General features: G+C 41.3%; 1 protein-coding gene across 1 annotated transcript in view; it reads right to left on the bottom strand.

The window, feature by feature from the left end:
- Window positions 1-8,091: 8,091 nt before the first annotated feature.
- Window positions 8,092-25,190, bottom strand: part of CHMP5 (charged multivesicular body protein 5) — a 64,923-nt gene continuing 47,824 nt past the window's right edge. The window contains exons 6-8 of the mRNA XM_083377173.1: window positions 15,491-15,599; window positions 14,527-14,639; window positions 8,092-8,950 (exon numbers count right to left, since the gene is read on the bottom strand). Of these exons, the coding sequence (XP_083233299.1) occupies window positions 8,900-8,950; window positions 14,527-14,639; window positions 15,491-15,599 (273 nt within the window). The 3' untranslated portion in view covers window positions 8,092-8,899. The remainder of the gene's footprint in view (window positions 8,951-14,526; window positions 14,640-15,490; window positions 15,600-25,190) is intronic.

Genomic DNA, 25,190 nt, shown 5'->3' on the forward strand with positions numbered 1-25,190 from the left:
TTAAAAACAGATTTTTAAAAAAATTATATGTGTCCCTACCTAAATAAAACCCCAGTTAAAATAAGATGAATCCTCAGCCTGGGCCAGAGAGCTTGAAGAGCCAGGTCTTCAGGCCCCGGCGGAATGAACGGAGGTCAGGGGCAGTCCTCAGCTCCATTGGCAGCTGGTTCCAAAGGGCAGGCGCCCCCACTGAGAAGGCCCTATCCCTGGGTGTTACCCACCGGCAATCTCTTACCAGTGGCAGCTGCGGCCAAGTGTCAGTGCAGATAAAACCAATTAAGTGGTTTCTTTGTGGTTTGTTTGTATAGATATTTTTGAGCTTGCCTGTAAATCAGATGTGGATGGGGTTGATGTGTGACCTGAATGGTGTGTGTATGTGTGTGTGAGAGTAATAGCATAGGGAAGAGATAGGGAGTATGCCTACTTTACTCATTCTAGTGGCACAGGCATATCCTTGTCGATAGGCATGTTGACAACCCAGTGCTATGCCATTTAGGGCTTTAAAGCACTTTGAATTGCAGTTGGAAGGAAACTGGGACTTGATGCAGCTCACACAATTGAGGTGTAACATGGCTGAACCCATGAAAAAATACAGTGCCACTGCTACATTCTACACGAGTTGTAACTTCCAAGTGAGCAGCTAGAGCAGCTCTATGTAAAGCATATTGCAGTATTCCAAATGGGAATTGACAAAGGTATGAGTGACAGTGAAGAAGACTTTCTGGTCCAAGAAAGGGTGTGATAGGCACACAAAACTTCTGTGCAAAGTTGCCCTAGCCACAGCTGCCAGAAGCATGGGATGCACATCCTGAAAGATCCCCAAATTGCAGACGAGCTCAGTCCAATGTAGTGCAATCTTTCCAAAGTCAAAGATGACAAGGCAAAAATCCAAAGCCACTTCACCTTGCCAGAGTTGACCCAAAGCTGGCTCATCCCTATTCAGTTCCTTCCTGCCTCCAAGCACTTGTACATCACAACAGTTATCACCTAATCAGCCAAGGATAGAAATGTACACTGCCACTGGATAACATCAGCATACTGATGATACTGCACACTATGCCGTCAGATGACTTCACCCAGCAGTTTCATGTAAATGTTAAACAGGAGATATTTTATTTTTATGGCTTTATTGTTTCCTTTGGCTTTATTGTGATTTTGTGAGTCACTCAGAATTCTGACACATAAGGTGAGTAGCAATAAAAGTCATTTAAATAAAACAATGAGTCACATGAGAAAAGGCTCTGAAATGGAGATTTCCTGTGATATGGCCAGCAACTGACATACCCAGAGAGAATGTCTTTGGACTGTCAATTTTTTCCAACTTACTAACAGAAGGAACAGGCTTTCCTTTTATCTGATTCTCCTGGGTTAGAAAAAGTCCTAGAATCATCGCTCAAGAGTCAAGATCCTTGGAAAACAGCAACCGTCTGAAAGTAGTTTCAGAAGCTGTGCTTTTAAGCAGCTGGTGAGCCGAAGCTGGGAGGCCAGGCTGCAATTGTTGGATAAAACAGTCATTTTGGAATTTATTTTTCAAACAGACAATAAGTTGTGCCTTTCATTTCTTAATCTATGAAATTATTCTCTTTATTAACTAAACGAAGCTTTCTTTAGTCCCAGCCTTTTACTCCGTTTTGAAACTTTGTACCATTTTTGAGGCTTTATTGTTAAAGAACAAGGAAAAGGGTTGCTGGATGCAAGCTAAAAGAAGGAAGTGTAAAGTATCTTTTCTTAATTTTGATGGAGAAGTAGGAGGATAGAAATTTGTGGTTTTTGTCATTCTGCTGCGGGGGGGGGGATCTGGGTTTCCTCCAATTTGTTTGTTATTCCTTTAATGTCTCTGGGTGTGAAGAGAAGAAGGAATGTGCCATGGGTCATCTGCCTTATCTCTACCTTGATGGGAAGATATTGAAAGAGAAACAAAACCCCAGGAATGGTGCCTGGGAACTGTGCTTATCACTTTGGTTCCCATAACAACTTTGCACGTGGGGATTGGGTGAACTGAAACCGGACATTTGGCTGTTGGGGTAGGGTTTAGGAAGGGAATAGTTTAATGTGACTTTAGCACGGGAAAACTTCAGATCTTGCTTTGCTCCCTTGCTATCACTATTTCTCAATAAAAGTTCCTTTTGAGACTGCCTGTTTTAAGAGTTCTACTTCCTTGGGAGGACTAGTTGAGGCAGGATCTTACAGTTTTATTACATTATTTTTGAAATAATCTATAGCTCTGGTTTTGTTGTGGGTTATTAAAATTCCCCAATTTTTATGAACTCTGACTAGAAAAAGAAAAAACAAATTAAAAAAATAAAAATAACTTTTTGACCATTAGATGGAGTTACGAAGATGCTTAAACCTGAGCTCGAGTCTTTTGTTAGAGTAGTGCTTTTCAACCTTTTCACAGATTGCACTTTTAGGACATGACAATATTTGGATACCACCTGTGCTTAGCAGTGTCAAAAACTTGACCAAAAAAACGGAAAAAAGTACAGGTTTTAATTTCTTCTGTGGCGGTTCCTTTACTGAATTGCTTTACCTTTGCATTGATGAACATATGACAAATTTATTCATTTTTATTAACATGCATCACTACCATGGTGGTCAGGAGGCTGGTTGACCCTTCTTCCATTCTCCCTCTCCTCTCTCTTTCACAGCCTACTCCTTCATTGATCCCTGTTTCTCTCCAGAAACTTCTCCTTTCTTCTCATTGCCTCTCTCACAGCTCTCTTCTCTTCTTTCCTTTCTTTTCACTGCTTCCCTCACAAGCCTCTCTTCTCTCTTCTCACTTTTTCTCCCACAGAAGCCTCTTTTCCTCTCCTTTCTCACTGCTTCTTTCACAAAAGCCTTTACTCTTCTCCCTTTCTCCTGTTTCTCTCACAAAAGCCTCTTCTCCATTCTCTTTGTCCCCTTCTCGTTCTGTCATCCTTTCCCGCCAAAACCTCCTTTTATATCCTCTCCTTTCTCCACCCTTTTTTCTTCTGGGAGTGTTGGAAGCACCAATCAGCATGTAGCTACGTGCGTCAACTTGGGGCTTCCACCAAGCTCCAACAGCCGTGCAGATCAGCATGTAGCCGCATGCACTGATCCTGGGACTTCTACCGAGCCCCAACAGCCCTACAGAAGTGCAGATCAGCATGTAGCCGCATGCACCGATCCTGGGGCTTCTGCCAAGCCCCAACAGCCCTGCAGAAGTGCTGATTAGCTTGTAACTGCATGCGCCAATCCTGGGCCTTCTGCCGAGCTCCAACAGCCGTGCAGCTTCAGATGTCTCTCCCTCAGGTTTGTGCAGCGCTGCTGCCACTTCAGCTCATTTCTCTCCCACTCTACACTTATCTAGGATGGTTATGTACCACCTGCCAGGTGCCAAAGTACCACTGATGGTACATGTACTACAAGTTCAAAAGCCCTGTGTTAGAGAAATTGTTCATAAATCTTTACAGAGAACAACTTATTTTGTAAATCAAATCGGTATTAAAGATGATATAAAAAAGAGCAAAATTACCAAAACACTGAGACAACTTCACAAATATATGACAATGCAGATAACTGCAATTTTGAAATACAAATCTGACATTCTATTAGCACAAGTGAAACAAGACTTTTGAAAAAATTTACAAGAGGACCGGTTTGGGACTTTTTCTTCATGGAAACTAACAAGGTTGAGAATTCTTTGAGTAAAAGAGAACTGATCTCTGAGAAGACGATGACTTTATGTGGAAGAACTTCACGTTAATATACAATTTTTAATAGAACAGCTTTGGGATTTTTTCCCATGGTTGTTAAAAATTTGTGGAGGAAATGGGACTTGAAAGACACTCCTTTTTATTACAATGTTTTATTAGTTATACAATACAATGGAAATATAAAAGTAAATATCAGAAAAGGGGAAGGGAAAGGGGAATACAGAAGTGAGGTAAGGGGGGAAAAAGGCATTGACTTCCAACTTCCTTTGGTGCAATAGGCTATCAACTTCAGACCTCAACTTTTTACTTTTACAAAATAATATAAACTAGCCATTTCAATAACATTAAATTTATCTAATTTTCTTTTTTTTCCACCTTAAGCACAAAATCTAGAAGCGGTTTCCACATGACAATAAAAGTATTGTATTCTTTTCTTTAATCAGTACAGTCAATTTAGCCCTCTCTGCTAGCTCCATCAGTTTTTGTAACCATTCCTGTGTTAATTTGCTGTTAATTGCCGTCAATAAACACTGGTCAGACTGTTGCTGCCTAGCCAGCTACCTTGTTGACCATCATTTATCATTTGTGGAACCAGGGCTGGTAAGGACTCTGACATGTTGTAGGAATCAATGCAGTCTACCCCATTTCTGAGGGTAGAGTAATCTTGCTGCTGTCAACATATATAACATCAAAGTTCCATATTCTTTGTCCATTAGCCCCAAGAGAAAAGTCTCTGGTTTTCTTTCTATATTTACTTAAGAATTTTCTGTATTAACATATAAATCCTATTCCAATATTTTCTTCCTTTATCACATGCCCACCATAAATGGTAAAAAGTCCCCTCTTTACATTTACATTTCCAACATTGGGAGTTGAAAGACATTCCTAGAAGAAAAAGATTTTATCCTATAAGGATAAGCTTGAGGGAGTGACCTAAATGCAATGAAAAGTTAGGATGCATCTTTACAAGTCTGACATATGTACTGAAAGAAAGTTTTAATGTAGTATTATGTTTATAAAATGGCTTTGTAAATGTTTATTTTCTGTCTTTTTATGTTTGAATAACTCCCAAAGTTTAATGTATTTGTGTATGTTAAGAAGTTTAAAAAGTAAAAAAAAAGATGTTAGAACTTATTGATCTTAGAAATGTTTTTTAAAAAGTTTAATATTTTAAAATTTAGAAAAATATTTTTTCCTTTAGGATTAAAAACACTGAAAGAATACACTGAATTTTATTAATATGAATTATGAGTATATAAACAATGAGCAAACAAAATTTAATAAAATTTGATTAAAAAAAGAGAAAAGGCTCCTAACCATGATAAAGACTTTTCAGAATGTAGGAAAACCAATGAATTCTAGTAACTATTAAATGCACAGAGCTATTAGCACATCTTTTAAATGGCTGGGTGTACTAGAAAACTAAAGTATCAAATCAGCAACTTATACCAATATCTTTCATGAATATTTGAACATTACAGGTGGCAATAAAAAGAATAAACCTACCGTTTGTACTGTGTATATTCTGGGGTCACAGAGCATTTTGGTTTTGAACAATTTAATTATTTAGAAACATAGTTTTGTGATGAATATATAGATTCTGTCATGACTTACTATCTAGCATAAGAACTGTTAATATCACAAATTGTTTAGACAAACTGGTGAACATGCTGGGAAGAAACAACAATTAGAAGACAATAATTTTAAATAAATTGTGGAGTGATGCACATTGAGGAAATACCCTCAAGGTTACATACATACAGGGAGTGCAGAATTATTAGGCAAGTTGTATTTTTGAGGATTAATTTTATTATTGAACAACAACCATGTTCTCAATGAACCCAAAAAACTCATTAATATCAAAGCTGAATATTTTTGGAAGTAGTTTTTAGTTTGTTTTTAGTTATAGCTATTTTAGGGGGATATCTGTGTGTGCAGGTGACTATTACTGTGCATAATTATTAGGCAACTGAACAAAAAACAAATATATACCCATTTCAATTATTTATTTTTACCAGTGAAACCAATATAACATCTCAACATTCACAAATATACATTTCTGACATTCAAAAACATAACAAAAACAAATCAGTGACCAATATAGCCACCTTTCTTTGCAAGGACACTCAAAAGCCTGCCATCCATGGATTCTGTCAGTGTTTTGATCTGTTCACCATCAACATTGCGTGCAGCAGCAACCACAGCCTCCCAGACACTGTTCAGAGAGGTGTACTGTTTTCCCTCCTTGTAAATCTCACATTTGATGATGGACCACAGGTTCTCAATGGGGTTCAGATCAGGTGAACAAGGAGGCCATGTCATTAGATTTCTTTCTTTTATACCCTTTCTTGCCAGCCACGCTGTGGAGTACTTGGACGCGTGTGATGGAGCATTGTCCTGCATGAAAATCATGTTTTTCTTGAAGGATGCAGACTTCTTCCTGTACCACTGCTTGAAGAAGGTGTCTTCCAGAAACTGGCAGTAGGACTGGGAGTTGAGCTTGACTCCATCCTCAACCCGAAAAGGCCCCACAAGCTCATCTTTGATGATACCAGCCCAAACCAGTACTCCACCTCCACCTTGCTGGCGTCTGAGTCGGACTGGAGCTCTCTGCCCTTTACCAATCCAGCCACGGGCCCATCCATCTGGCCCATCAAGACTCACTCTCATTTCATCAGTCCATAAAACCTTAGAAAAATCAGTCTTGAGATATTTCTTGGCCCAGTCTTGACGTTTCAGCTTGTGTGTCTTGTTCAGTGGTGGTCGTCTTTCAGCCTTTCTTACCTTGGCCATGTCTCTGAGTATTGCACACCTTGTGCTTTTGGGCACTCCAGTGATGTTGCAGCTCTGAAATATGGCCAAACTGGTGGCAAGTGGCATCTTGGCAGCTGCACGCTTGACTTTTCTCAGTTCATGGGCAGTTATTTTGCGCCTTGGTTTCTCCACACGCTTCTTGCGACCCTGTTGACTATTTTGAATGAAACGCTTGATTGTTCGATGATCACGCTTCAGAAGCTTTGCAATTTTAAGAGTGCTGCATCCCTCTGCAAGATATCTCACTATTTTTGACTTTTCTGAGCCTGTCAAGTCCTTCTTTTGACCCATTTTGCCAAAGGAAAGGAAGTTGCCTAATAATTATGCACACCTGATACAGGGTGTTGATGTCATTAGACCACACCCCTTCTCATTACAGAGATGCACATCACCTAATATGCTTAATTGGTAGTAGGCTTTCGAGCCTATACAGCTTGGAGTAAGACAACATGCATAAAGAGGATGATGTGGTCAAAATACTCATTTGCCTAATAATTCTGCACTCCCTGTATTGACACATGATCTGAGCTATTAATAACTAACAAGAAGAAGATATTAAAGTAAAAATGAATAACTCAGTGAAGATATGAAATTCAATGGGCGATAGCTGTGAAAAAGGCCAATTGTGCTATACCATTTCAGACAAATGGCTGTCCAGTCTCTTCTTAAAAACTTCCAGTGTTGGAGCATTCACAGCTTCTGGAGGCAGTTGTTCCACCGATTAATTGTTGTAACTGTCAGAAAGTTTCTCCTTAGTTCTAGGTTGCTTCTCTCCTTGGTTAGTTTCCATCCATTGCTTGTTGTCCTGCCTTCAGATGCTTTGGGAGAATAGCTTGTAACATTCAAACAGTTAAAAAATAGTTTTGAGTCTGAAGTATGGAAAAGGTTTTTCTCAATTCCAATAGATCATACTTCTCTTAGAGAAAGCATAAATAGTTGTTAATGCTAAACACTTCTGTGGCAGGACCCATATTCATGCTGACTGTTGCAAACTTGCTTAATTTGGTTCAAAAGGCAGGCAGCAAGCTGTGCAACTGTACCAGCCTGCGATAATGTGGGATCTCAAAGGAGCCATATACATCTAAGTTGCCACATTATGAAGCAGCTGAAAATTTCCAGTCTGAAAGACTGCAAGCTTTAAGTAAGAACTGTTGGCTAAAGATCATATTGCAATAGTTCAGCCTTAGTATTGCCTGCAAATAAGTCACTGAAGTCAGGTCCATCTTCTTTAGGTAGGGGTGAACTTAACTCTGTCAGTACTTGACACATGTTATTTTTGCATCAATGTCATGTAGATATCCAGTCATCTAGAAGGACACCTTGGTAACTACCCAGAACATTTTTAATTCCATTAAAAATGTCTACCTAACAAAATCTAATCCCTCAGATCAATAACATCTTGACTGGTTTCAATTTATTCTTCCAAATTCAGGTCTTCCACATTCACCCCTAAAGCTATTAACCTGAAAATATCAAATCCCAAGCTCCAAAAAAGAGATTTACAACTGAGTGTCATCAGAGTATTGGGCAGTAATTTCAAAGGGGCAAACTATCTTTTCAGTGACTTCATATTGATATTAAATAACATGGAAGGCAAGAATAAATTAGAATCAGTATTTTTATTGCATTCAATAACCAGACTAGCAAGTTGAAATATTACTAAACACAGAATAATTCCCAAGATGTCAAATAAAAAGTCCTACTATTACATACTTGTAACACAAAGAAAATGGATCCATCAGATTGCAAGTCCAACTCACCACCCCATGAATAAATAGCAGTGCCTTACGTGTCTCATAGTATAATATTTCTGTCTGAATGATTTTGTCTACCTACGTGCCAAATTCTGTTCTAAAACTAGTGGATGAAGACAAATAACATTATAGTTACTCAAACTGCAGTCCCACCTTGGCTAAATTCAGTCTATTGGATCCTGGCTGATAGTTGGTGACATCACCACCTCTTTTAGATCAGCATGAGATTTCTGTTTTGAAAAATCTTTAGGACTAAATACTTAGAGGGACTTGCAAGGCAATCAGGATAAGGATCTAGTATAAAAACAATGTGAATAAATCCAATAATCTTACTTTATCAAGAAACAGATTCAGAGACATATTAGAAGACACTGCAGAAGCACAATAATCTAACAAAAAGCTGTATTTTTATGTATTTTACACAAAACCAAATTTTAGAACTCTGAATATATCAGAAAGAAAAGTAATGTTAATTTCTTGGCATTAATAAAAAATCTTTAATGCTGTAATATTTTCTAAAAAAATTATCATCAATTTTTATTCCGTAACATAGTGTTATTACGTGATATTGCAAAAGTATAGACTCAACCCCCTCAATTGTTTTTGCTCAGAAATGTATAATATGAAAAACAACATTCCTTTGGAACTTCAGAATTATGTTGCAGGAATCTGTGGGAGTCCAAATTCATCCACCAGTACCCCATCCTGTGAGAATGAAGATACAAAACTTATGATTAACTGTTGCTTTGTCCCCAAACTATGCAAACTCATTTTAAATAGAGATTAATACTGCAATAATCTTATTTAGATCAAGGATAATCTGCCCTAGCAAACAGTGAAGTATTATGTCCATATGTCAAGCACTGATCACTCATCAAAAGATCTTATAAATATTAATTATTTAACTGTGATATGATTGCTTTACGAAGTTAATTGAACAAGTTAGTAAGTTAACAATACAAATAGATATGTTGTAAGCCCAAATCCTATATGAAGATAACAAAAAAAAAGTTCAGCTGACTTTCATATGAAAAAGGAAGTAACCAATTCATGACTTGGGAATAATTATTCCTGCAAATATTGTAGGGATGTTTAAAATATTTCAATACTCACATGATTATCAAATGTGTTTTAAGCTGGAGTAAAATACATGTGTTTGGAGAATTCTGTTACAAAGCTAGAGCTTTGGTCTTGTTACAAACAAGACCAAACCTGATCATTAAGAACTATAATGGGGCTGTGACTGAAAACAGTACCCAATCACAAATTACAAAATGCTTCTAGCCTAACCAAAATAGCATCACAAATAAGGTGATGGGACAGTTTAACAAAGCAGATATGCCTATGCTGACAATTACAGGGCTATTAGCCTGCCTGTTAAGTTACTTGTTTTAAAAAATTGCTATGGAAAAATTAAAGTTTCATGTGCTTGGGGCAGTGCACTGTATGTACAATGTAAGCTTTGTTTTACTGACAGACATACAAGGAATGTGTATGTATGCACATTTATTTGTATAGTATAGTTATGTTTTATTTTCAGATTTAGAAACTCATCTTTCTCACAGAAGAATTTCATATAGAACTGTTGCTTAATGTTGCTGAAGTTGCATGAATGCAAGGTTACATTATTATATAATTATAATGTGTGTGTGTGTTTTTATACAGTATAAAAATTTTATGCTTTGGCTGCTTGTGCACTCTATGGATGCACGTGACTTTGTGCAGGTGGTCCCTCCTTCCAGGAGTACCTGCATGTGGCCACGGTGGACAGATAGGCAGATGCCGCAGCAATCAGGCGAGCAAAGCTCAAGCGGCCCCACATGGACCCCCCCATGGACCCTGATTGTGCCGCTTCAACTGGTTAATCTGGTGCAGCTGGTCGAGCATCTTGCTGTTTTATTATAGCAAGAGCTGCATGCCTTGAGGGGCTATTTGTGGCAGGGGGGCATCGGCCAGACTAGGGGCACTGGGCACAAAGGGCCAGCCTCCTCTTGTCCCATGCATGGCCAGTGCAGCAGGTAGCTCAGAGGCAGAAAGCCCAAGTCATACAAGTGCTGCCACAGCCCTGAGGGCATCACAGGGAAGCAGAGCATGCACCGCTTGAGCCTCACTTGCCCCCCTGCCACTAATACCCCTTTAGGTGGGTGGCCCCCGAGCTGGAGTACAGTCTGCAGTTCTTGCAGCAATTACCTAGCAAGATACTCTGGCAGCTACACCAGGAGATCACTCTTTTGAAGCAATGCAACCAGAGTGCATGCAGGGGTGGGGGGGCACTCAAACATCGCTTGACTGACCGCCGCAATATCCATGTCACCAAGGAGACTGGCCACACGTCTGCCTGCCTGCCCAAAGGCCAAGGTTCTAATCATAGCAGAGTCTCGTTTTTCCTTTTCAGGCCCTCCCAAGTCGGATGTGTGCCAATGAATGTTGGCAAGGCTGGAGCTGGGATGTAGCTGGAATGTGGCTACAAATGTAGCCTGACCACAGGGTGAGCAACTGTTACTGGGCTGATGCCACTGCTGCTACTGAAGGGGCTGTGCCAGGTGCACATCACCTCCTCTGGTGGTCTGGCTTAGGCCAGGATAGGACAGGCCCTCCTCTGTCCTGCAAAAGTTAAGGGAGCCTGGAAGGGTTGGGCTGCCTCTGCCCACTCCACCTGGCCACCGGGAGGTGCATTTATTTGTCCTGCACAGCAAATCACCCAGGGACAAGCGTCCCTCACTGAATCGCCTGAAACAACAGGGTAGGTCGACTGCAGTGAGGGGCCCATGGAAAAGTAGGCGCAGAAATATGACTGGTGTCAATTGTCCCATTCCAACATGACATAAGACTGTATAATTTCTTCCAAGAATAATTGCTCATCCCATATACCAGGGCTTTTCAACTTTTTCACCCATTGTACCACTTTTAGGATAAGGCACTCTCCGAGTACCACCAGTCGCCCAGCAAGGTTGACCAAAAAGAAAAAAAAAAGGAAAAAAAATGACTTACAACATTTCGCTTAGTGACTGTTCGAAGTAATGACGGCACTGAAAAAAAGTGACTTATGACCACTTTTCACACTTATGACTGTTGCAGCATCCCCAGGGTCATGTGATTTACATTTGGATGCTTGAAAACTGATTCATACTAATGACGGTCAGTGTCCCAGAGTCATGTGATCACCTTTTGCAACTTTTTGACAAGCGAAATCAATGGCTGGGGGGGCAGCTCATCACTCAGGTTGCAGGGTGCCTGTGTGGGGGGAATCCATGGGTCTCTGGTGGAGGGGGGTGGGATTGGGGTGGGTGCCCTCCTTCCCGCCATCTCTCCCATTGTCCCTTCCTTCTTTCCTTCCTTTCTTACCGCCTTCTTTGTCCCTTCCTTCCTTCCCTCCCACCTCCCCCTCCCTCCTCACCTTCCCTCCTCCCTCCCTGTCTTCTCTGGGAGCTTGAGGTTGCTAAGTGAGGCCAGTAAATACTTGCAGCAAGGAAAGCAATTGGGATGGCGCAGCAGAGGGAATTGGCATTTCTCCACGCATGCTGATCAACGCTCACGGAGAAACGCCGGATCTTGAGTCTTCGTCCCAACTGCTTGCCTTGCTGCAAGGAAAGCAATTGGGATGGCGCAGCAGAGGGAATTGACATTTCTCAGCACGCGCTGATCAACAGAAAGCAAGCTGAAACAAAGAGAGGGAGACTGTCAGGAGCGCGAGATCACCGATCTCACGCTCCTGCAATCTCTCCCGCTAGGTTGCAGCTTGCTTTCTGTTGCAGAAAGCAAACTGAAACAAGGACAGGGAGACTGTGAGGTGTGTGGGCTGAGAAACGCCGATCTCGTGCTCCTGGCAATCTCCCTCAATTTCCACTTGTGAAGGCTGGGGCCAGCCTTATGAACTCGCCAGAGCTCCTGCTGGCCCGAGAGGATGCATACACAGGGCCGCTGATCAGCTGACTCTGTACCACTGGCCCTGACCTCCGCCGACAGGCTCCAGTCGGTGGAGGTCAGGGCCAGCTGTACAGAGTCACCAACAGTGGAGGGGGGAGGGAGTCAGGCGGGCGCATTTTTTCCTCCACATTCTGATGGCTTTGCCTACCTTGGCGCGGATCAGGAAAAAAATGTGGGCCTTGATTCCCACCTGCTGCTGCGGGATGAGTCCTGGGGACTCATTGCCGCTTTGCTCTCCCCTCCATAAAGAACATCGGGAAGAGGAGAGGGAGGAGGAAAAGAAAATGAACATCTACCTGCCGAGGATGTCTCTGTCCCCTTCAGGCTCAGGCTTGCTTCTGGGGGAAGGTTGCTGGCAATAAGTCCAAGGGAGGGCGGGGTCTCACTGTGCGCCTGTGCTCTTCGCCTGCAGGCTGCCGGCAAGCAACATGTTTTCCAGCAGCAAGTGAGGTGGTAAGGAGCGGGGGAGGGGGAGGAGGTGGTGGGGGAGGAAGGCAATGCCGCGTACCACCAGCCAGGTGCTCACAGACCACCAGTGGTACGCGTACCACAGGTTGAAAAGCCCTGCCATATACTCCCACAGGGAAGAATGCTCCAGGTTTCTTCTTTTTCTTGCCATCTTATAGGACCAAGGAACCATGCTTTTTCTGTGGTTGCACTGTTCTCTAGAACAATATTTGGCAGGCCCCAACACTTCTTGCCTTTAGGCCAGAGCTTTTCAACCAGTGGTACGGGTACCACCTGTGGTACATTGGCACCTGGCAGGTGGTACGTGACCATCCTAGAAAAGTGGTAGCGAGGGAGGGGAATGGCAGCACTGCATAAGCCTGAGCAAGAGATGGCTGGAGCTGCAGGGATCTCAGGGCTCAATGGAAGCGCCAGGATTAGCACCAGGCTCCAGCTGGAGCTCGGCACTGATCCTGGCGCTTCTGAGCCCAGAAGAACGACCGATCAGCTGGAATGTTGCAGCATCTCCAGGGTCTTGTGATATATATTCAGATGCTTGGCAACTGATTCATATTTATGACGGTCACAGAGTCCCGGGATCATGTGAAGTGACCAAAACCTGCTGCAACCACCCAGCAGAGGGGGGGGATAAAAACCAAACACCCCCCCCCCACTGCCAATCCTCAACAGAAATGCTCACAATGAAAACCTCGGACAGGAGGAAAAGTGCCACCGGGCAGTCAGGCAGGCAGGTGTCTTGCTCAGCTGTGGCTTAGGTGGCACTTTTTCAGTGCCACTGTAACTTTGAACAGTCACTAAGCCAACTGTTGTAAGTCAAGGACTACCTGTACTTCATCACTTTTTTCCTTTTTTTTTGGTCATCACATTTTTGACACCTTGCTAGGCGACTGGTGGTACTTGGATGTTGCCATATCCTAAAAGTAGTACAATGGATGAAAAGGTTGAAAAGCCCTGCTTTAGGCAACCATGAAGACCTGGCTTTTCCTGCAGACATTAACGACGCTCTCCCAGGGGGAGAGCGTTCTCTGTGGGTGCGCCAGACCTGTGGAACCGCTTACCGGTTGAGCTCCGGATGGCCCTCGACCTTCGCTCCTTCCGGCGCGATCTCAAAACCTTCTTTTTTGAACAAGCTGGCCTGGTCTGACGGGATGGGGTTGGTTTTTTTTTTATAATTAGTTTTAACTTTTAATATGTATCAATTACTACGGGCATAGTTGTTTAATCACTTTTTAATTTTTGTATCCTGTTTTTTATTATGTATTGCCCTGTTCACTGCCCTGAGTCCTTCGGGAGAAGGGCGGTATACAAATTAAATTATTAAATTAAATTAAATTAAATTAACTGTTCTATTATGTTGCTTACTCACTATTTTATATGTTATATGTATTTAGTGTACCTAGTGGATTTTGTTTTGTTATTGTTCATTTTTTGCATAGTACATTACCCAGAATTGTTTGAATTGGACAGCTTTACAAATTTAAAAATTAAAAATTAGATAATGTATTACATGTAGTATGTCACACATGAATTTATTTGTTACATTTCAAATGATTTATAGATTAGAATTATGTGAACCACATCACTTTGCCTTAGTCAACAAACTATGGTTATACCAATTGTAATATTTGATATGAATTTAAGAAAACAAACTATTGAAGTGTTTGTAACCCCTTAATCTACTATGCATAAATTCTCAAATTATCACAGCAATAAAATGGAAATAAAAATAAATACTTCCAATATGCCTATTGTTTGTTGCTTAAAAGATGGGTTTTTTTTAAAAAAAACAACAACCCCAATATGTTTTGGTGAATATTGCTCTCTAAATTCTATTGACTACTATGTGCTATGTGACAGTGGAGGTGACAGAGTGAAGAGTAACTCACTTTATTTTTCACTTCAGTTGGCATTCCCTCTGGAATTGATGGAACGGTTGCAGCTTCATCAAGATAGGAGCTGTCTTCATCAGCTAGAAGTTCATCACCCAGTGCTTCTAGTTCTAAAATTATGTTGTGGACAGAAAATGTCTAATAAATGAGTGAAATTTAGAGAGGAGTGAGGTTGATTTAAATTCAAACAGTACAGCAATTAAAAACCCTAGCATTTCTGGAAAGCTAATATACTGTATTTAAAATAGAATAAAGCTGGAAGGGACCTTGGAGGTATAGTCCCTTGCTCGAGCAGCAGAACCTATACCATTTCAGACAAGCAACTGTCTAGCCTCTTCTTAAAAATCTCCAGTGATGGGCACCCACAATTTCTGAAGGCAAGCTGTTCCACTGGTTAATTGTCCTCACTTAATTCCAGTTTGCTTCTCTCTTTGGTCAGTTTCCAACCATTGTTTCTTATCTTGCCCTCTAGTGCTTTAGAGAATAGTTTGATGCCCTCTTCTTTGTGGCAGCCCCTCAAATACTGGAATAATGCTATCATGTTGCCCCCTCTTTATATATTCATTTAGATTTCTATATGGCTTTTACAAAAATACTTCCTTTTTGCAGACAAGCATTTTAATGAAACAATATTCTGTAGTTTGGTTACCTAACTTCAAGATGCAGCAGGAGATCCACAGTGAAACAGAAGGCTGAATGCAATATACAGTAATACTTTTTTTGGTCTTTTCTTTGTTTCTTTTTATTTGTTTGTTGGCAAATGGCTATAATAAATTGAAACTGAAGGGAATTCAAATTTTTTATATTTGCTGTATTATTGACCCCCATATAAAATATATATTTTACACTTTCTGCCATTTGCTTATAATCAAGACAACACTGTATAAATAGAAATTAAATTATCTATACTGAACTCACCAAGCTCTGGCTATAAGTATATCAGTGTTTAATGGTAACTCACCTGCCTCCAAGTCATCTTCATCTATCTCTGGAGTTCCATAACTACGACCCAATGCTTCCTGAATTTCACCAGCATCTTCCATCATATCTTCCAACTGGTCTTGCAGGTCCTGGATTATAAAATATACATCCATCACAGGAGAGGACACTGGTGTTCTGTCTTTCACAATGACAGAAATAACTTATTTGCCTGAAATTAACAAAGCCTTCTTGCATTTTCTTTTAATTCATGTAATTGGTAAATATTTCATATTTGTACTGACATAAGATATACTTCTGTTGGATTTGAGCTATACTATACCATGACTTGTTTAACCATTGTTTATTGAATATGAGAACCAAGCTATAGACTAGACCTTGAAATCAGAGAAAGTAAACTATGATTTCATGTTCCACTGATTTAATACTTTAAGTCTGGATCCAGCTGTTCTCATTCTTTTCCTACTTTAAAAACATAGCATATTGGAAAAGTTGTTTAACTGAAACTGGCAACTCATGAAAGTTATTCACTCTCATCTCAACCTACTTGAGAGGGTTGTTGTGGAAAAACTAGAAAACGGAGTGCTATGTATATCACCTTGAAGTGCTAATGTAAGGTGGAATATAAATTGAATAAATAAAGGCATTTAACTCATATAACAAACCGTATTTTACACACACAAACCGTATGTGTGTATTACTATTTATCTGTTGCATAGATGTTTGGATTGGATTTGGCATTTTTATCTATTTATTGAGTCCTTTCCAAGTACCTGGGATAGGCAAATGTTGATGTTTTATGGCATTAGAGGTATCATCACAGGATATAAGCTGTTCAGGACAAAGCTGCCTTTTGCAATTGATTAATGATGAATTTGTCAATGCTAATGAATTTATCAATAATAATTAATAAATTAATGAATTTGTCATTATTATTATAGTTCGTCACACAGTCAGCCAGTTGTTTAGACTGAATTTTTTTTGTCTACCTATCAAGTCCTTCCCAAAAACTGGATAGGCAGATGTGAATGTTTGATGGTGTTACAAATATCTTTGCAGGATGTAAGCTGTTGCAGGGTAAAGCTGTTTTTTGCAAATGACTGATGGTGAATTTGTCAATGCTGATAGTGTTCAAGTGGTGCTCCAGTTGTTTTGGGATTGCACCCAAGGTGCCTATGACTATTGGTACCAACTTTACTTTTGTTTGCCACAGTCATTTTATTTCTATTTGTGGGCCTTCGTATTGTTATTTTCTCCAGTTGTTTCTCTTCTCTTCTGCTATCTTGAAGTACAATCTAATTCACTATACAAACTTTTTTTATCTTTCTTATCGACAATTGTTAAGTATGGGGTTTTATGTGGCAGGTGCTTTCTGTTGAATTCTAAAATCTCTGAGTACTTTAGCTTCTTCATTTTCTATACATTTATTTCATAGTCCCAGCAGTTCTCGCTTCCAAGCAAATGATATTTTTTGCAGATCTTCCAATATATCATTGTTGCTACTTTGTCATGCGATTGTTTGTAGTCAGTCTGTGCGAACTTCTTGCAGCAGGTAATCCAATGACTCACTGTTTCTTCAGCTTCTTTGCAGAAGTGGCATTTGCTGTCTATTGCTGTCTTCTCAATTTTAGCTTTATGTGCATTTGTTCTTTTTTAATAATATTTTATTAGTTTTCTAATTTTACAATTAAATTTAAAAAGCAACGTGGTGACTGGGTAATCAATAACTCAATAACATAGATAAATCTTTAGCACAAATTCCAAGTTACAACATCAGATATTTTGTCTCTTTTTCCCTTAATACCTACTATCTCATGTTGAGCTAATATAGTTCTGATTGTTATCAACTAAGTAAAACCACCTTTGTTACATTTATCAATATTTTGAGCTTATACATAATTGTGTTTGCATTCAATCCTTATATACAATCAATGTCCTGTTATTATGTAATTATGGGGGATGAGATATTACCCACCGTAGATAGGGCTCGCAACTTGGGTGTCCTCCTAGATTCACAGCTCTCCTTGGAAGAACATATAGGAGCTGTGACTAGGGGGGGCCTTTGCCCAGGTTCTCCTGGTGCGCCAGTTGCGGCCCTATCTGGACCGGGATGCCTTGCGTACGGTGACTCATGCGCTCGTGACCTCTTGTTTAGACTACTGCAATGCTCTCTACATGGGGCTGCCCTTGAGGACTACTCGGAGGCTTCAGCTGGTGCAGAATGCGGCCGCGCGACTGGTGGTGGGGGCTTCCCGATACTCCCATGTAACACCTCTACTCCGCAAGCTGCATTGGCTTCCAGTTGGCCTCCGGGTGAGATTCAAGGTGCTGGTAATGACCTATAAAGCCCTAAATGGCATGGGTCCGGACTACCTACGGGAGCACCTGCTGCCGGCATCAACTTCCCTTCATCCAGTGCGCTCCCACAGAGAGGGCCTCCTCAGGGTGCCATCGGTCAAAGAGTGTCGACTGGCGGCCCCCAGGGGAAGGGCGTTCTCTGTGGGCGCGCCAGACCATTGGAACCGTTTACCGGTTGAGCTCCGGATGGCTCCTGACCTTCGCTCCTAAAAACTTATTTATTTGAACAAGCCGGCCTGGTCTGATGGGAGTGGGGTATTTTAATATTAATTTTATTAATTTTTATTGTAATTTTGGGCTACACTATTTAATTCCTTCTTAAATTTTGTACATTGTATTTTTTATTGTATTGCCCTGTACACCACCGCCCTGAGTCCTTCGGGAGAAGGGCGGTATAGAAATTAAATAATAATAATAATAATAATAATAATAATAATAATAATAATAATAATAATAATTATTATTATTATTATTATTATTATTATTATTATTATTATTATTATTATTATTATTATTATTATTATTACTTCCCCCCTAGGCTTTAATTTCCCCTAAATATTCAACTTAACATTTGGTATTATAATTTCCAAGCTTTAGGTGATAAGAGTTTCCCTCATCTCAACTTCTACATTTTTCCCTTTTAATAACAAAATCTAATATTCTAAATACACATCTTATCTATTTACATATAATCTTATTCTATTTTCTAAAAATTATCTATTTTCCACCATATTCAACCCTCTAATCAGTAATATAAAATCCCCTCTAATAAATCAAAACCCTAGTTTCTTTCAGCCTTACCCTGGCTTTTTTCCTTTGCCAACTAACCTTCCATGTCAATACTTTTGAATCCTCAAACAGCTCTCCCTCTATTATTATATGTATTATTTGAAATAAGAAAGACCATTTAATTACAGTTTTTTTGGAAGGACCAGCCCAATTGCATTCATTTAATCACTTCCCCTTTACTCCAATTTCCCACAATTGTCCTAATAAGTTTATCTTCCATTCAATCTGTTCTTCCTTTTCCTCAATTTTTTTCTGATTTATGTAAAAAGGCTTTTCCATTTTCAATGTTGTTACTCTCTTTTCTAATTTTCCCGTTGGCTGGATCTGTTGGTCAGTTGGGTCCTCTGTCTTAGTATTTAGTTGTTCCACTTCTCCTGTTACTTTCTGCATTGTTAGTTCTTTGGTTGTAGTCAAGATCTGGGTTTGTATATCTATGTTGGCATCTTGTTCCTTTATGTTGCCTCTTATTTTGTTATATGCTGAAAGAATGGTTTCGTGTATTGATTTCAACATAAAAAGGATTTTTCCTGATCTTTATCCATCTTCTCTTGCTAATGTATTAAGTTGAAGATTTCAAAATCAAACATTAAAAACAGTTTTTTATCACTAGGTATGGGACGTCTATTTCATGTGCTGTAGGTAGTCTTTATAGTGGAAATTGTTTTCCAAGTAAGAATTTATAGTCCAAAGTATTCCATTGTATAATAACAGATACTTCTCATGTAAAAAAATAGGAAAACAATTTCCCACATATAACTCTGAAAGTCAGTAAAGGTTTATCTTCAAAGTTCAAACAGGCCAAATATGCTGCCCTGAAGTTCCTTCTTTACAGCTGAGTTTTTCACAGCTGGTATCTGTCAAGGTCAGGAAAGTTTTTTTTAAAGTTCTGGGCTTCAAGCCAAATTTCTTTTAGTCAATAACAAGTTGTAATATCATACTTTGCCACAAGATGTAACCGATGCTGTTTAAAACAAGTCCTGAGTTTTTATAATAGTTTTTCAAAGTTTATTTTTCTTTTTAGATAAAAACCAGCGTCCCCAGTAAGAATAGGAAAACTTTCTAGTCCGCAGATTTCAAAACTATATGCATCCAATTAGATTAAAGTTGTTCTTATAATTGCTCTATTTCCCCAGAGTAGTCAGGTGTTCTTAGAGGGTGGGATAGGAATTACCTTCCCTCTCTCCTCTCAGAGGAAAAAATACTTTGGGCAGCTTTTGCAGGAAAGATATTTAGTCTTAAAGAGAAGATCAGATCTCATCCAGTTTCATCCGTGTTGGTAGTAATTTTGACTTCGGCTCTCAGCAGCTTAGTTATGAGATATATTGCTATGGCCAGTCTTTCCCTTCCCGGTTTGGAGAGCTGCTCCAGATCAAACAGAAGCGCTGCCACCCTCCCACAATCAACAGGGGTCCCATCCTTGCTTGTCACCCCTACAGGGCGACTTTCGACCCTTTTCAGGGTCCCCCAGTGGGATGAAATCAGATGAAGACGGAGCTCGCCTCCATGCGTCAGCGGTGCTGCGATGGCAAACCGGAAGCTTTATGTGCATTTGTTCTTAAGGCTTGTTCTTATGCAGCCAAAATTAGCTCCTTGGTCTTTTTCTTCAACTTTCTGCTCTTAGCCATTCCGAGGTTTTATTATTATCTGTTTTCCCTGTTATTTTTATTAATGTACTGGCTGTGAAATGGTTTGTCATCCCAAGTATCTTTTCTGTTCTTCATTTGGTCTTGCAGGCTATTTTGGTCTCTCCAGTACTTTGTAGAGCTCCCTGCTATACTAACTTCAGTGCATCTTCTTCGCTATCCTTCAGATATTCTTCCAATGTCCTTTTTTCTTCTTTAACTCTCTGATATACTTGCAACATTCCACATCCACCTATTTTCTTTGGTAAGTAGAGTTTGTCAACATCGCTGTGTGGATGAAGAACATGATTCATTGTAATTAATTCCTGTCTTTCTATCTAGGGCCTTTAATTCTGCTTGAGTCCAATCTATTAATCCAGCTATGTATATCTATAGATTTTGTTGTTGTTAGCTGCGAAGTCGTGTCCGACCCATCACAACCCCATGGACAGTGTTCCTCCAGGCCTTCCTGTCCTCTACCATCTTCTGCAGTCCATTTAAGCTCACACCTATTGCTTCAGTGACTCCATCCAGCCACCTCATTCTCTGTCGTCCCCTTCTTCTATTGCCCTCAATCTTTCCCAGCATTAGGCTCTTCTCCAGTGAGTCCTTCCTTCTCATTAGGTGGCCAAAGTATTTGAGTTTCAACTTCAGAATCTGTCCTTCTAAACAGCAGTCAGGGTTGATTTCCTCTAGGACTGACCGGTTTGATTGCCTTGCAGTCCAAGGGACTCGCAGGAGTCTTCTCCAGCACCAGAGTTCAAAGGCCTCAATTCTTTTGCGCTCAGCCTTTCTTATGGTCCAACTTTCACTGCCATACATTGCAACTGGGAAGACCATGGCCTTAACTATACACACTTTTGTTGACAGGGTGATGTCTCTGCTTTTTAGTGTGCTGTCTAGATTCGCCATGGCTTTCCTCCCCAGGAGCAAGCGTCTTTTTATTTCTTGGCTACAGACGCTATCTGTAGTTGATCTTGGAGCCCAGGAAAATAAAATCTGTCACTACCTCCATTTCTTCTCCATCTATTTGCCAGGAATTGAGAAGGCTGGATGCCATGATCTTGGTTTTCTTAATGTTAAGGTTCAACCCAACTTTTGCACTCTCCTTCTTCACCCACAACAAGAGGCTCTTTGGTTCCTCTTCACTTTCTGCCATTAGAGTGGTATCATCTGTCACCTCCTCTAGCTTTGTTGTTGCTCAGCTTTTCTAAGGCCCATTTCACTTCACATTCAAGAATGTCTGGCTCGAGGTCAGTGACCACCTCATTGAGGTTATCAGGGACATTAAGCTCATTCTTGTGTAGTTCTTCTGTGTAATTTTGCCACCTCTTCTTAATCTCTTCTGCCTCTGTTAGGTCCCTGCCATTTTGGTCCTTTATCATGCCCATTTTTGCATGAAACATTCCCTTCATCTCTCCAATTTTCTTGAAGAGATCTCAGAATGAACAAAGACTTGCAACAGAAATCAAAGATAATAAAAAATTCTTCTAATATATTAACAAGAAAAAAATCAAGGAAACTGTAGGCCCACTAAAGAGAGAAGATGGCAAGGAAATAACAGGCAACAGGGAGAAAGGAGAGCTGCTTAACTCATACTTCGCACACACAAAAATTATAGCCCAAAATAGCAAAAAAACCACTGTAAAAGACAAACTAGAAACAAAAATTAAAATAAGCAAGAAAATGGTCACAGAACAGCTATCCAACTTTGACAAATATAAATCACTGGGACCCGACAGATTACATCCCAGAGTTCTGAAAGAGCTGGTAGATGTTATCTCAGAACCACTGCACCACACATTTCATCAATCCTGGAGCACCGGAGAAGTACTTGAGGATTGGAAAAAGGCTGATGTGATTCCCATCTTCAAGAAAGGAAAAAAATGGACCCAGGAAACTACAAACCAATCAGTTTAATATCAATACCTGGGAAGATGCTACAAAAGATAAATAAAAAAACAGATCTGCGAACAACTAGAAGCAAACAAAGTGTCAGAACCCAATCTATATTACTATTATATTTCTCTTTCTTATTTCTTCCCTGACCCAATTCCCATTCTCTTCTCTCCCTGGGTTCTGCCAAACTCCTGGAGGGGAGGGGGGATTGCTTGCGGTTTATTGCTTTGACTTCCTCTATTGCTACAATGTAACACTTTGCTTTCCTGCATTATTTCTCTCTGAACTTTCTTCTCCCTTTATGTCAGCTAGTAAAGGGGGGAAGAAGAAAGGAATGTAACCTCCAGCAACTGACTTATCTCTGTGCTCTCAAGAGAAGGTGCAAAGAGCCGCCTAAACATCGCTGTTACAACTGCAGCTGGGCTGATATTATCTCCCTTTCCCACGATGGAGTTAACACCTGGGGATTGGCCGATTCGAACCGAAGTGGGCCCTGACATTAGACAGGATCAGCAGTAATAGTCAGCCTGGAAGGAACACTCTTACTGGGGGATTTTGTAAGATTATCATGTCGGTTCCCCGGACACGAAAAGAAGAAGCTACCATGAAGGAGGAGACCTCCCTCCAGTCAGAGACCTGCCAGCTGTCCGACTCTAAATCTTCCTACACCTCAGAGGAAGAGGTAGTGGAGATGCGTGGCCACAAACCCCGGTGGTTGATGGGCATCAGGAAGAAGGATGACTGGGAGAAGAAATTGAGAAAGGTGACTTTGAGATGGGGTAGCCACCAGCCAGGCTGGAAGCAGGAGAAAGGTTTCTCCATCTGAGCGAGGACAAAGGAGATTGTGTGAGGCATTCAACCTGGATGCTGGAGAAAGTGATCGACCTAATGAAGTCAGCCTTCAGCTCCCTCAAAGAGGAGAAACCCGAACCATGCACCCGCACTGTTACCTTAGGCTGCAGTAAGAAGGACACCGCAGGGAAATCTGAGGCCAAAGTCCTGGGAACATCAGGTGGAGCTACCGAGACTGCGGCTATCGCCACAGCAGCCTCCACTCCACACCGCTCCACAGCTGCCGATCAGGATGGGAGGCATCACAGAAGACAGAGAAGACCCCGGTCCATCCAGAATTTTCGCCATTGGATGTGAAATTCCAGGGGAAGCCCAGGTCCTGAACTATATGGAAGAATGTGGCCGGGACATCCCCAAAGACCAGGCCTGGATCCGCATCGTGCAAGCAGCATTAGATTGGGTTGTAGCTGACTAGATCGTGGAACTGCATAATTCTGATACCCCGGAGTTGCAGAATTTCAACCAGTTCATGTTCTCTGTCAGACGGCATTTTGAGGACTGTTGGCTGACTGGAAGGCTCACGAAAGAATAAAAACGGTGGAGCAAGGCAGACGCCTGGTAGCCAAATACACCCAGGAGTTCAGAAGCATTGCTAGCAAGTTAAATTGGCCGGAGGACATCCTGTTTAGCCACTTCAAAGATGGTCTAAACTACGACCTCTACGATGCCTGCCTACCCTGAGGAGACCCACACCAATTGCATGATTGGTATGTCCTGGAAGAAGCGGAGATCGACCTGGCCAAGGGACATCGCAGAGGGAAACTATGGAACCGATCACCATCCAAGCCATCCCATGAACCAGCGAAGTCACAGCCCACTGCCAAAAAGCCCACCAGCTGTTTCAAGTGTGGAAAGGAGGGACACTGCACTGCAGAATGCCATTTGAGGACCCCCCAGAAGAAATCGGATCGGACCCCAGCCAGAAAACCCAGGAAATCACCAGCCAAGCCGCGAGAGCCAGCCATGAAAGGCACTGAAGCCGTAGAGTTCCCCCCCTCTGCCCAACGTGGAAAAGGAACTCAAGGCTACACTGCGGGAGCGTCCAACTTGTCAGATGACAACTCTGAGGATGAACCCCTCGTTAGTGGACCCATCGCGCCCCTCACCTAGACAGTGACTATATTAGCCCCCTCCATGCCTGAAGCTGTAAAGGTTAGAGCTCTAATAGACTCTAATTGTACATGTTGCCTTATTAGCCCAATGCTGGTGGAGACTCTGGGCATTCCGGTGAGGAGGCTGAAGAAACCTATCTCATTCGGTCAATTAGATGGGTCCATAGCAGGGGGGGATGCCGGCCACGCTAGCCACACTACCAATCCACCTCACCCTAGGGAACCATATAGAGACTATAACATTTGTAGTACTCCAGGCATGGAGTGCCGTACAATTCTGGGGATGGTGTGGCTCGCGAAATGGAACCCCCGAGTGGATTGCAGGACAGCCAAGCTCAGATTCCCACAGGGAGACTGGTCGAAAACGCCACCCCAGGGGGCTCCACAAAATTCCACCATGGAGAAGGCAACAGTAGGAGAGGAACGTTACTTGAGATACCTGAGGAATACAGGGACCTTACTGAGGTGTTTAGCAAGGAAAGGCCAGATGAACTACCACCTCACCGACCCATGGACTGTGCAATAGAGATTAAGCCGGGAGTGAAGCTCCCCAAACCCAGATTGTACTCTATGAGCCCTAAAGAGCTGCAGGAAATGCAGAAAGTCATAGATAAAAACTGAGAAAGGGGATTCATCGAACCAGCTTCACCCAAAGTAGTAGCCTCAGTCCTCTTCCGAGAGAAAAAGGATGGGACTCTGCATCTGTGTGTGGGCTACAGGGCTCGGAACGCAATAAGCAAAAGCAACCTGTACCCCCTTCCCCTCATGAAAGACATGTTGTCCCACCTATCGAAGGTAAAGATTTTCACTAAACTTACCATATTACAATCAAAGAGGGGGATGAATGGAAAACCGCATTCAGTTGTCCTATGGGATGTTACCAATTTAAAGTTCTGCAATTTGAATTACAAGGAGCCCCCACAGTTTTCATGCAATTAATAAATGAGGTACTAAGGGAGCACCTATACAAGGGGGTCCTAGTCTACTTGGCTGACATCCTCATTTTCGCAGAGACTATGGAGGAACATGTGAAACTAATTAGAGCTGTTTTGAAAAAACTGCAAGCCGCTCACCTCTATGCTAAGCTATC

Source organism: Vipera ursinii (assembly GCF_947247035.1).
Source record: "Vipera ursinii genome assembly, chromosome: Z".
Lineage (NCBI taxonomy): Eukaryota > Metazoa > Chordata > Lepidosauria > Squamata > Viperidae > Vipera > Vipera ursinii.